Source organism: Phaenicophaeus curvirostris, chromosome 12, assembly GCF_032191515.1.
Source record: "Phaenicophaeus curvirostris isolate KB17595 chromosome 12, BPBGC_Pcur_1.0, whole genome shotgun sequence".
Taxonomy (NCBI): Eukaryota; Metazoa; Chordata; class Aves; order Cuculiformes; family Cuculidae; genus Phaenicophaeus; species Phaenicophaeus curvirostris.
Genome location: NC_091403.1, coordinates 16,256,390 through 16,269,609, shown reverse-complemented (window position 1 = coordinate 16,269,609; position 13,220 = coordinate 16,256,390). Strand labels below are relative to the sequence as shown.

At 38.2% G+C, this 13,220-nt stretch overlaps 1 protein-coding gene across 1 annotated transcript in view; it reads left to right on the top strand.

Annotated features, from left to right (window-relative positions):
* LIPC (lipase C, hepatic type) overlaps window positions 1–13,220 on the top strand; it is a 58,196-nt gene that overhangs the window by 33,230 nt on the left and 11,746 nt on the right. Inside the window, exons 2-4 of the mRNA XM_069866420.1 lie at window positions 7,360–7,547; window positions 9,382–9,561; window positions 11,981–12,098. Coding sequence (XP_069722521.1) covers window positions 7,360–7,547; window positions 9,382–9,561; window positions 11,981–12,098 — 486 coding nt within the window. The remainder of the gene's footprint in view (window positions 1–7,359; window positions 7,548–9,381; window positions 9,562–11,980; window positions 12,099–13,220) is intronic.

Genomic DNA, 13,220 nt, shown 5'->3' with positions numbered 1-13,220 from the left:
TACTGGTTTCTGGATTTTTGGACTCAGAACAGCTTTAAAACCTATAATTTTTTAAGTCACTAGGTAAAAAAAGCTAGCATTCCTTTCTCTCCCCATCCCAAATTCAGAATTTTACACAAAAAAACCCCAAATGCTGCCAGAAGCCCATAAAGAGAATTCCCACCATCACTGTAGTACCAGGTTAAAATTCCAGGGCTGCGTGCCCTTGCAGTGCTGCCAAGAGACAGCTTTATCTTGCTTGAAATTGAGATTTAAGGCTTTGAATGGGACACAAATCATCTGCCTGGCCACCTAACTTACTGGAGCTTAGCATCATGACTTTTAAAATATTTTTTTTTGATCATTTTATATATATTGCCTCTCTGACTGGAATCACAGTGTACAAAGGTGTCTGTCTTTTCAAGTAAAAATGGTTAAAACTCCTAAGAAGACCTTTATATACTGCTACTATTTTTAATTACTTTTTTCATTGTACAATGCATACAGTATTAAGTATTCCACGAAATAATATCCTGCGTAATAGTTTCTACAGGACCCCTGGAAAGGCCTATGGAGCTCAGCGACAGCTTTGCCTGTTTTTATAATGGCTTACCCCAAACTTACGCTAACAAATCTTTGTAGGATACCGTTGTGTGACTACTTTTACTAAAATAAAGAGTTCTACTAGAGTACCAGACAAATGTACTCAGGAAATTTTTGCTAACTGTGGCTCAAGCGACCGCAATTGTTATAATACGGGCTCAGTTCATCTATACAAGGAAAGTCATAATAAAAATTGTATGACAGCAATAACAAAAACTCCAACACTGGTTCAGTATACTAAATCTACTTTAAAATACATCCACAGTAAATTCCCCTTCCTCTTAAAATAGTCTAAAAAAACAAATTAAATGATGTTTGATAAGGAGTCTCATTTCTAGATGTAATTGCCTGGATATAACTTTTGTAAACAGTGTGCACTGCAAAGGTTTTAGAAGAAATAACTACACGTATCCCTTAAAAGACGAGTTTGGAGAAATTCAGGATGCACTTAAAATGGTCAAAGCCTTTTGATACTGTATCAGGGAAACCATCAAACTCTTGCTTAGCTGAACCTAGTGATTGTCAAAGCAAACAGTCCAGAGGCACTGCAAAAAACAGGATTTCCCCTCAGCTACTTTGGTTTAACTAAGGCTTTAAGGCAAAACCAATAAAAATAAAATAACTCTAATAACAAAAAACAGGACACAGTGGAAAAAACAGGATCATATCTGAGAGGGAACAGAAAAGAGAACAAAAAACGGGAGAGGGCAGATAAAGAAAAACACAGTTCCCAAGAACACATCCTTAAAAATTTTCCCAATTATTTCCTCTAAAATATAGATTTCTTGGAAGTATGAAAATTTTAAGGAATCAATTGGCAAATCTCCAACTGAGACCTTTGGACAATTATTTGTATTTCTTGAATTGAACAATGTCCACTTTGGTAGAATGGGATTTAATTATTCTCAAGCCAGGCCGATTTGCTCACTTAACCAAGGGGCTGCCTCGTGCTGGAGAGCTGTCTCATCTCTTAGTAATTGTTACTTGACTCTTAAGGCTAAAACTCATTAAAATTCTCCCTTTCCCACCCAACCCCTTTTTTCATTTCTTTCCTTTCCACTACAACTCAACTGTCTCCCCGGCACCACCAACCTCTTCGTGTCCTTTCTGCAAACTCTGAGACAGGCACTTTTCCAAATACGAGAACAGTGCCAGGCATAAATACTCACAAAAGGAGTTTGAGAGAATAGCTGGTACCAAAAATTCATAGCTAAACCTACAATTCACTAACTTCCCTGCACAGACAAGGCTGGTTATGCAAATAAATCCCATTCCAGTACCTATACCCACCACCTCTCAGCTCAGCTCCGCCTTCCAGGGAATACAGTGATTATGCAGAAGTCTGGCCAGAAGGCTTGTCCCACAGCCCAGTAACCGAGTTGCACTCAATAATGCCTTCCTCTGATAATAATCTGAGGATTCCAAGGTTTCTCTCTTCTCATTCTTGTAAATTCCCTATTATTTTTTTTTCTGAGCTTCAAACAAACATTCTTGCTGCATATATTTCATTTTCCTCATCTGATGGGATGCTATGATCCAGAAGTTACACTGAATTTCTGACGCAGCAAGTTGGCACCAGACAAGTGAGAAACTGCACTGGTGAGACTGCACCTCAAATCCTGTGTTCAGTTCTGGGCCCCTCACCACAAGAAGAATGTTGAGGCTCTGGAGCGAGTCCAGAGAAGAGCAACAAAGCTGGTGAAGGGGCTGGAGAACAGGCCTTATGAGGAACGGCTGAGAGAGCTGGGGGTGTTTAGGCTGGAGAAGAGGAGGCTGAGGGGAGACCTCATTGCTCTCTACAACTACCTGAAAGGAGGTTGTGGAGAGGAGGGAGCTGGCCTCTTCTTCCAAGTGACAGGGGACAGGACAAGAGGCAATGGCCTCAAGCTCCACCAGGGGAAGTTCAGGCTAACCTCATGTTTCCAATCTTCACCCATAATCTTTAGATTGGATACATTTTTAAATAGCAGGTTTGTGCCAGCTATTGTAACAAGACATTTTGCCTGAACAGATGTAAAAAGCTTAGGTAAACACAGAGCGACTGAAACATATCATTTATTTATGTTTTACACACTATTGTTTAAATTTTGCTGGACTTTCAGATTCAGGAGACCTTTACCATGTTTGTTCTAGTAGTCTATTATTTCTTTGTTTCATTTTGTGTCAGTTGCAAATGGCTTTCCCTGGACAGTACCTGGTCGGGAGGTTCTGACGGGCACTGCTGAGTGGAGTAAAAGGGGTTAGGTGAAGAGGAATTTCCTTATCCAACACTGACAACTACAGTTCTAGTAAGAACGGCTCTAAATGAAAAGCCAAACCAAGCCCTCTCAGTGCTTCCATATCATTAGGTCAGCTTTTACGTGATAAAAACCCCATCTGGCTACTGGAAATGAGGGGATTTGTGATATGTTTGAGCCATGGAAAATGGAATAAAGTCATTAACACGCTATTGCCTCTGCTCAATTTCACAAGAGAATTCTCTAATTCTGGGAACCACAATAGTTCCATCATTTGTTTATTAAACATCTTGGATATTGGTCACACTAGAATTACATCATAATACATAAGCACTCTCTTGAAAACATTCCTATGTAAGGAAAAGTAGTAAAACCCATCCAAAAGATACAGGAGATTTAGTAAAACTCAGACGAATCCACTCATGAACATGAAGGAAGGCTGCAGTGAGAGTCAGGAGGCAATCAGAAAAAAATATGTTGGTCCTAAGTAGGGAGAGTGGATGTGTGCTTACGTGTATGATTTCTAAGTATCCTTAACAGCCCAAAGTTCTGCTTCCGTTCAGGTTTATTTAATTCATTTTTCAATTGCCTATGGATTAGGTGAGTGCCACTGAAAGACCCTCTTCAGTAAGACCTTGTTGAGAAACTCTTCCTGTCAAGTTCCATGACAGGAAGAAGGATGATGAACTTTATTTTTCTTATCCAGAAAAGCCACTTTCCTTAATTGGGAACACTAATTTTAATAAAAGGTTTTTATGGTGTACCATAAAATGAATTTAAAATGTACAACTTGGTAAATATCAAAATTCTGCTCTTATCGTTATAGAGTCCTTCCATACTTTCTCCTCATTCCTGACACATCTTTAGGCAAATTTTGTGGTTTGAAGCACATATTTCGTACTTGTATTATTATGCCAAATCACACATTATATAAAAAGAAATATATTTAGATTCTGATCTCTCCCTCCCCCTAAAAGCATATGCTATTTCATTGTTTCCAACACTGGCCATTGCCCAGACCTTTTTCTAGTTTTGAGTAAAGTTTTTATTTATAAGTCTTAATTCATTGCCATCAGAGCTGTAAATTTCAGAAGAGACTCCTAAAATTCCCTAGTTAAGAAAACCATATGCCTTCCCATCTTTTGGAGTGATTCAATCCATGTCAATCTCCCGGATTTACCTGCTTCTACAGGTAAATAGAAGATTTAGTTCAAATAATCCAAGTGTACTCATATAGAGTTATCATTATTATCACTATCTGCAAGACCTCTTTTTACAGAAATAAAAATGTCTTCCTATTTACTAGCTTTCTCCTTATTTTTCATATCCTCCTTTCATCATAGTTTGGAGCTTGCATTATTAGAAACAGGATGGGCACCACCTTAAACAATAACCACTAATAATGTGAATAATAATTAAATGCTAATAGTGAGTCTTATCTCGCACATCCCAATGTGCATTGCATTCAGATGGCTGTTAGAACTGCTCCCAGCTATGCAGGTGTTCCTCCTTTCTTAATTTTTAATTTAAAAATAAAAATCACAATTAAAAAATATATTTTGTTCAACTGGGAACCACTCTTGGTTTTACTTTTCAGTAAGAAAACACAAATAAGTCAAATTTAAGTGTCTTTTGGTTTGTCTGCCAAATTCTATTGTAGGTCTTAATTTTTGACAGTCATGTAGAAGTTCAAACTGCACCTTTAATCCCCTCCCTGAGACTTACTGGCAAAAGCCCACCCATTAAAGCACCAAGAGTGCTTTCACAGTCTGTGTATAAAGAAAGCAGCTATTTGTTGGCCCTGTTTTCTGTAGTACATATAAACAATGTGGAGAGTGACAAAAAGCCTTTGCGTTGCACAAACACTGAGAAAGCAAAAAGAAAATGAAAACAAGGCATAAAACAAAGAAAGGATGTGTACAGTGGAACAGGCACAAGTTTTTTTTTTTCTTGTTTTTCTTTTCGAGCTAAAAATAGAAGACAATACTGATCTTTGTGTTGAGACTACTCACCAAAGCCTGAATAAAGCAAAAGTTGAGAATATCAACATCATTAAAACATTTTCACTTCTTTATCTAGATGCACTTTCTCATCATATTACTTTCTTAAAAAACCGAGTCCTCCAGAAAAATCCAACAGAAATGCTCTTAAGTAGACACTGTACCAGAGAAATGATCAGACTTAGTTCTAGGTTGTTATCTCACTCAAAAGTGCCATTAAAGAAAAATGTGGGACAGTGAGGCTAAGAATATGTTGACAACCAAAACTTCACCAGCTTTGAAGCTCTGTAAATTGCAGCTCTCATAAAAGGCCAAACAACTTTCTAAAATTATATTTCCTAGCTATGAAATGCAACACTGCCTGGAGCTACTTGGAATGTACAATAATTAGCGACAAATAGCAAACAGCGCACAGCCAGTGCAGTTCAGTTTGGAAGTGTTCTTGAACTGCCATTCACTTAACCAAGTTAAATACGCTGTTTGCATTACATCTTATCATTCTGTTAAAATAAAACCTTAAATAAAGTTTGTAACCAAAGTGGCATGTGGCAAAAATACACTCTGGTCTAAACTCGGTATGCTTTCACCTCAGAGTTCTTTGTACTGGGCAGTGTAAGATGCTGCTCTTGCAAATAAATAAAAATGGGACTTTCCTACCACTAAGTATGCTTGCAGAACAAAGACTTATCTGTAAACATATCAGAAGTTCTTTGTAAATGATCAAAATCTTATCAGGACAACAATGTTGTAGAACAACAGGATAAATTTGTAGGTATAATACAGAAATTAATACACTATCATTTTAGATGTTTTCTAAAAACATCTACAGACAGAAGAGTTGTGATGTACAAAAGAAAAATCCTATGTGCCAACTTAGAAGATAAAATACAATAAAATATTTCTAATATTAATATCATACTAAGGAACTTTTACACAAGAAAAATAAGAACTGAAATGGAACTAATGTGAGATCTGTTCCAACGCAGATCATTTAAACTTCTTTCTCAGTGTATATTTGGTTTTTGTCCTCTGAGAATATCCCATGATTTGTTAGATCTAATTAAACAAAAGCCTCCTCCCTGACCATCTTAGTGGTGCTGCTGAGTACCTGTTGCAGCTTGAGTTGGTATCACCTGAAGCTGGTAACACAAGCAACACACACTGTTCCTAAGGTGGTTAATAACTGCCTTAACTTACTGGCACGAACATTCTCTCCTACCTAAACCATCTTGGAATTATATTTTCCTTTCTCACAGCCAAATCACAGCAGTGACTCATAGTTTTGTTATTGATGACTACAGTCAAGTCTTTTTACCCTCATTTCACTTCCAATTTATGAGCCTCTTCTATAAAGAAATTCCTATCAACTCTAGGACCTTGCACATCATAGCACAAGATTTCTACGTGTTTCTGTAGCTGTATTTTCAAGGTCATCTAGCACTTAGCGTTTAACATTTCAGTCTCCTCAGTATTAGCAAGTGCCTCCTAAATTTTGTAAGTTTTCTACCTTTCCTGCCTGCTTCTTTAATAAAAATATTAAAAGAAGATAGCCAAGTCCCCAGCAGTCCCCTAGGAGTTCCATTAGTAAACTCTTTCCACTCTAATTTTCTTTTCCAGCACAAAGAACTGTAACCACTCATCTGCCTAGTTCAACACATTCTAACTTTTCTTCTACTAATCCCCATTTGTTTTAGCTTAAGGAATAATTTATTATACAGATTATTTTCAGATAAATAAGACAAGCAGTCCGAAGCCTTATTAGAAAGAAACATCAAGCTTGTATGTCACAGCATGCTTTTTGTAAGCTTCTGCTTTATTTTACTCTGTTTTTCAGCAATTTCTCTATATTCATATTTTTCCTTCTAAACTCATAACATTGATAAGACCACAATTCACTCTGTCCCTGCTTCCTGAAGTACAGATACCATCCCAGGCACTCAGGAGATATTTATGAAAATGCTGTCCTATATGTACTGAGTTATTTTATATAAGAAATTGAACCATCAAATGCATGATAATTAGAACAAGAACATTTCGCCTTGTCTTTTTAGGGAAAAATAATAATTTACAACACGGTCTTATGGTTTTAAGCAGTTACCTAAGTCTCTAAGCAGAGTTATAAAAAAAAAGGTTATTTTAGTGTCATGACACTTGCTCAGCAATCACTAGCAAATGCACATTAGTAAAATGTGCCCTGCAGAGTTAATATATGTGCACGCACTAACAATGTGAATTCACAACACCTTTACTCTGTCTTTAAAACACTTACACATTCTACAAGGGCCAGTGAGATCAATATTTCCTGTGTAATTGTTATTATTCAAATAGACAGACTCAGAGGCACATCTAGACTACCTCAGACTCTGAAAGAGATCACTTCTTTGACCCAGCTCAGGCCCACCTGGAGTAGGCAATGAATATACACAGCTAAAGTTTAAATCTTACTAGCTTACTTGGTTTTACAAACTGTGTCTTGCTAGTAACTTCTTCAGGTTTTAGATTCCATCCTATTACGATTGCTGTTATGAATTTCATTTCAGGGGCCCTGGGATCACAAAATCAGCACACTAGAACAAAGAAAGATCAGCAAAACTTAGAAACCAAATTTCAACTCTATACAGACATGACCGAAGAAGGCTGTCAGATTTTTTTAAATCAGTTGGAGACTCTTGAAAAATGCAGTTTCAACGCCTCCCTTCCTCTGGTGATGATAGTCCATGGCTGGTCGGTATGAACTCATTTTATTTTTAATTCAAAGTACATCTGATTCGATATACTTTCCTTCCCACTGTGGCAGTGCCAAAAGTAACTTCAGAAGAAAGGTTGTGATGGGAAAGACAGAGGATTTCCCTAGTAGCAGTCATGGCTAGAAATTCACAAAGTGAATATTGCCCACTGAGATCCTGAAGGAGCAGCCTACAAGCCATTTTTCATATGGGAGTCCTATGCCAAGGATTAGATTCAGCCCTAGTTTAAAGCCAGTAGAATTTGGACAAGTAGCTGAATTAATGTGCTGTGCCTCTAGAAGACTGAACACCAGTTTCATTTCTCCGATACGTTCACTGGCAGATATTTACAGACTTACTGAAAAGAAGTGCAAACAATCTCCCCATATCTCTCTACAACTACTTGAAAAGAGGTTGTGGAGAAGAGGGAGCTGGGCTCTTCTCCCAAGTGACAGGGGACAGGACAAGAGGGAATGGCCTCAAGCTCCACCAGGGGAGGCTCAGGCTTGACATCAGGAAAAAATTTTTCACAGAAAGGGTCACTGGGTACTGGAACAGGCCATCCAGGGAGGTGGTTGAGTCACCTCCCCTGGAGGTGTTTAAGGGATGTGTGGACAAGGTGCTGAGGGACATGGTTTAGTGTTTGATGGGAATGGTTGGACTCCATGATCCAGTGGGTCCTTTCCAACCTAGTGATTCTGTGATTCTACCTTCCTCACAGATGCACATTTAAAGAGAACTTGCCTATAAGCCCCTTCAGCTGAAAATGAAGCTTTCAGCATCCATGAATTATCATCCAGTTAAACTGTATAAAAAACCCCACCATGAAACCTTTCTTCAAAGTGTCACAGTACTGAGAGTGACTTTTGATCATATTCTCAGTCGACAAAGAAACAAAAGAAAAAACAGGAAATAATGTCAATTTAACAGATCCTTGATTTTAACAGAACAAATGTTATCGCATAAGGTGGCAAAATGGATCTTCCTTGCAATCTGAAAATATGCAGAGAAACTCTGAACAACACACTTGATGCGTCTAACACTCAGATAACAGCAGAGGTGACTTTGGATCAAATACTGCCCTAGTTTACTTTAGCCAAGCCTTTCAACATAAGAATCTGTTCAAAATCTATACTGTCCTTGGAGACAAACCAGGGACCTAAAACCACTGTGACTTAAGTTTATCATTCACGTTAACTCAGTTTGCAGAAGTGTTGGGCTCTTTGAGAAATATGCATGGTAACCCAGAGCTGGGACTCCCAAATCGTGTTAAAACACCTGAAGAGATAAGGAGGAAAAGGATAAGGAGGAAAAGGATAAGGAGATAAGGAGTAAAGGAAATACAAGAGCAAAAATTAAATCTAACAGATTAAACAACAATCCTGGCCCATCAAATCAGAAGCAGTCTTTGTTGCTCAAAATGGAATGGCTGTAGAAGGTAAATGCCCACTCCATCCTCCAGCTTCCCTTTCTCTGCAGCCCTTTCAGCTTGAATTAACAGGGACAGCTGCTCTTGAATGAAATCAGAAATTCTCCGGGCATTTCTGAAAATATTCAGGGACATAATTTCACTGATGAGACTGCATATTGCAAAACATGAATTATACAGTTCTTGTATTGATTCTTATTTGTTTTGCCCACCAAACCCCAAAGACACTCAGCATTGAGGTGTGCTAAAGACCCTAAAGTCTAGTTATTAGCACTAAGTCCTCTTTGCTTATGTTGTATTTTTTGTTTCCATGACCTTCACAAGAAATAGAAGGCAGAGACTTCCCTTAAGGATGTTTTTTTAAATTTTCCTTCGTTTTGTTGTGTTCTTTTTTTTTAATCAAACAGGTGGATGGGATATTAGAAGGTTGGATTTGGAAAATGGCAGCAGCTCTTAAGTCCCAGAACAAACAAATTAACGTGATCATTGCAGACTGGCTTACCTTTGCCCACCAGCACTATCCCATCGCTGTACAGAACACACGCTACATAGGGCAGGAAATAGCAGACTTCCTGGAATGGCTGGAGGTAAGAGCTGCCAAATCAACACATGCTTCTCTGGAAACGACTGACTTACTTGTTCTGCTTCTACCACCTCTCTGAAATCCTTGGCTGGTTAACACTGCTCATTTCAATCACTTATACTTCTTTCATACTTTGAAAATTTTTCTTCCATAAACTTTTAAAGGGCATCATAAAACTTCCATCTTGCAAGAGAAAAAAAGCAAGTGGTCTTGTTTATTAAAACATTTTGATATATCTTTATAGGTGAGATAATTTCATCCTACTTTAGCTTTCCACTTTGCAACTGTGCAGATGGCTGAGAGAGTCCCACACTTTAAAAGCATTATCATTCACAAGTGGTTCATTCAGTTAAGCGGATTTACATTATCTGCACTTAATTTCTGCTATTAACATACAAATCGAGGATAGCATCATGTCTGACTTTCGCCTCAGTCCCCCAAAGGTGGCTTAAAAGAGTGGCTTAAGAGATTCAGAGTATAAAGGGAGACCTGTTCAGAGGACAGACACAGCAGGTGATGTGGAGGCAGTCATGAATAGAGAGCCACATGAAAATATCAGCCACACTGCTTCCCAAAACTCCTACCAAATAGGGAGCAATTATCATGGCCAGATTGAAAAGGCTACAAGGGACCACTGGTCTCCAGCAATATCTAAGAAAAGGCAGAAAGCAAACACTAGAATGAGAATATATATACAAACCAGACACCCTAAGCAACTTATTAGTCCATCTATCTCTAATACTAATTCAAACTACGTCATTTGAAATGAAATTATACTTCTGTATCTCACAAGGAATTCTTGAATATATTAATTTAAATACAGTGAAGCCTAAGGTGGGCACACATGGCAAAGCTGAAGGATTTGTAGTAAATGCCTTTTGAAGGGCTAAGCTGCTTTCAGCAGGAACGGCAGGGTAGAAGAGGTCAGATACCATGCCCAGTTAGGGACAACAGGCACAAAAAAGAAGGCGGAGGAGCCAGAGACACATTTGTTGTAACCTTACAAGAAACCTTAGCTTTTGGTCAAATGTAGTTTAAGTTGGTGGACCCTAAAGTCGTATTTTGAAGCTGTTTAATTATTGAATGAATCAGACTGGACTTTGTTCGGTTCCCAGGAGGACACATCACATAGTCAACAAAGACAGTCTGTGATTTCTCCCATGTCAGCAAAAAAACTGAGGCTTGAATAAGTGACTCCTTGCTCCAGCATTGTAGGTATCTCCTCTTGTACCACAATATGTTATGTTCCAAGATTCAAATATGCAATCAATTTTCACAGCATTTAATTGAGCGCGTTCAAGCAGTAAACCTTCCTTCTGTTAAGAAGCACCATTCCTGAGCCTACCAGCTTAAAACCCCTTTATTCCAACTCCCACAACTATCTTCCCACTATCCTTTTGGGCAGGTAAGCATCTGAAATATTCTCAACAGAGGCAACAAAACCTGCGGTGCTGTGCAACATTTTAATAAAGAATAAAATCAATGTAAATCTTAGTGCTTTTAGTCCAAGAGTTAATCGGGCATGACCAATAACAACCTCAACAGCACCCATCTCAATAAAACCAGCCAAGAAAACTGGTCAGATCATGTGGTTTTTAAGAACTGCCTCTCTCGAAAGCTCAACAAGTTTCACCTTATCTTCACAAAAGACAAGTATTGAGACTGCAAAGCCACTCCACTGGGACAGGCAATATCCACACTGAAATGAAAACTGAGGTTTGCCTTTCCTGCAAGAAACATACACCACATTTTATTTTACAAGTCAGAAAAGCTTTGAGCCCTGCACCTCAGGTGAAATGCTTAGGATTTTCTAGATAGCACTGATTAGGTAGAAAGAAGAGCCAGAGGCAAACTCTGCTTCAATAGGCTTCTTTCAGACCAGGTACCCAGTTTTGTACAAATCAGTCCAAGAAAATGTCTTTGCCATATCACTTAGCATGTCTGAACAATGTCTTGATACTTGGGCTTCTAATTTGGCTTGTGCTAGTACATCAGGCAAAAAAAAAAAAAAAAAAGCAGAAGACTTTCTGTAAAGGATTGTTTTACACTGAAGTTAAAGGACAGATATCCAGTTAATATTCATAGGAAAGGCAAATGCTGCAGATGAAAGGCAATGCACATCTGCATTACTTGCAATAAACAGCAACAAAACCCCTTTTATCTGTGTCAATAGTTTTTCTGAGCGGAGCACAAAACTAGCAGTGCCCAAATAGGTGACTTGTTCCTGCTCTGTGAAGAGGAGCCAAGGAATAACATTTAAGCCAATGAACAAATTTAGTGCATGATCTGTGCATCTCATTTGACCTCCCTCAACACACAAATTTCTTGTGTGCTGTTTCATGGCATTCCTAGGTTGTTGTAAATATTTCACTTTGTACGTTTCCCATTTTCTGCATCTAAATCAAGCTGCTGTTGTCTTCCAGGAATCCATTCAATTTTCCAGAAGTAATGCTCATCTAATTGGGTACAGCCTAGGAGCTCACGTTGCAGGATTTGCTGGAAGTTATATCAGTGGTATGAAGAAGATTGGAAGGATTACAGGTAAAAGACTTGCAACTTCAAGAAAATGTACCACTCAACTGATTTAAGTTACATAGATATTTAACATATGTCTTATCAATATTTAGCTGTTGAACAGCAGTATTTGCCACAATTACAGGTTTAATCCCACCAGCTTAAAAATTAGATTTAGAAAAATCAATGAAAACACTTTTAAAAATGAAATAGGATTTCTGGCTTTGGCCTTTCCCACCCGAGTCAAAATTATGACATACAGAACATACAAGTGTGGGGACCACAAATCATAAAGGTTGCATGAATTTATCTTGCATCCATCCCCAGTAACACAGAAAGGTAAATGTTACCCACTAACCTTGGATCTTTGGTCGCTATATTGACCCAGAGCCAGGCAAATACACCGATCATAGTTAGCAACTAATTTTGAAAAGACAATTACATTAAGGAAATTGTCAAACTGTGCAAGAGCTTTCAGTCGTGGCATGTTGCTCATACAGTGTATTTCAGTCAGTTCTCCTGTGACAAAAATAATAGTCCTGGGTTATATTTTACAAGCAGCCTATCATTAAAGTATCCCTTACAGATAATTAAAGCAAACAAAGCTAAATGTAATGCTCCTTTGTTTTGACCAATGGCATTTGGAGCCTTCTGTAATGTTTTTTAACTGTACGAATGATGAATGTAGTGAAAATACATTTATAATGCTACTGATATGCTGCCCGCAGCACCACATTGAATGCACGGTGACTGCGTTAAAAACAAATTAAACCAGAGGTGCATTGCCCAGAAGGCACAACACAGACAAGCGGATTCTACACAACCTGTTGTGATATTACGCCCGTGCAAACACTGAAGGACTTCATTCAGCAGCACTGCTTGCTCAAACCATATTAGCAAATCAAACCTCAATAACAGATAAATAAAAAACATTAAAATACATGATTTATTGCACCAGCTGTACGCATTCTTCAGCAAGCTATTCAGACTTTTAACAAAAAGTTCCAAAATTCACAGTGGTAAAAGCTACTACAAATACAAGGAAATGTGTGCCTTCAGGGTAACAGCTCTGCTTGTAGCCTGTGTTATTTATTAGTCTTGTCCAGTTACATCTATGCAACTGTGTTAGTCCTTATTACCGACTGAAGA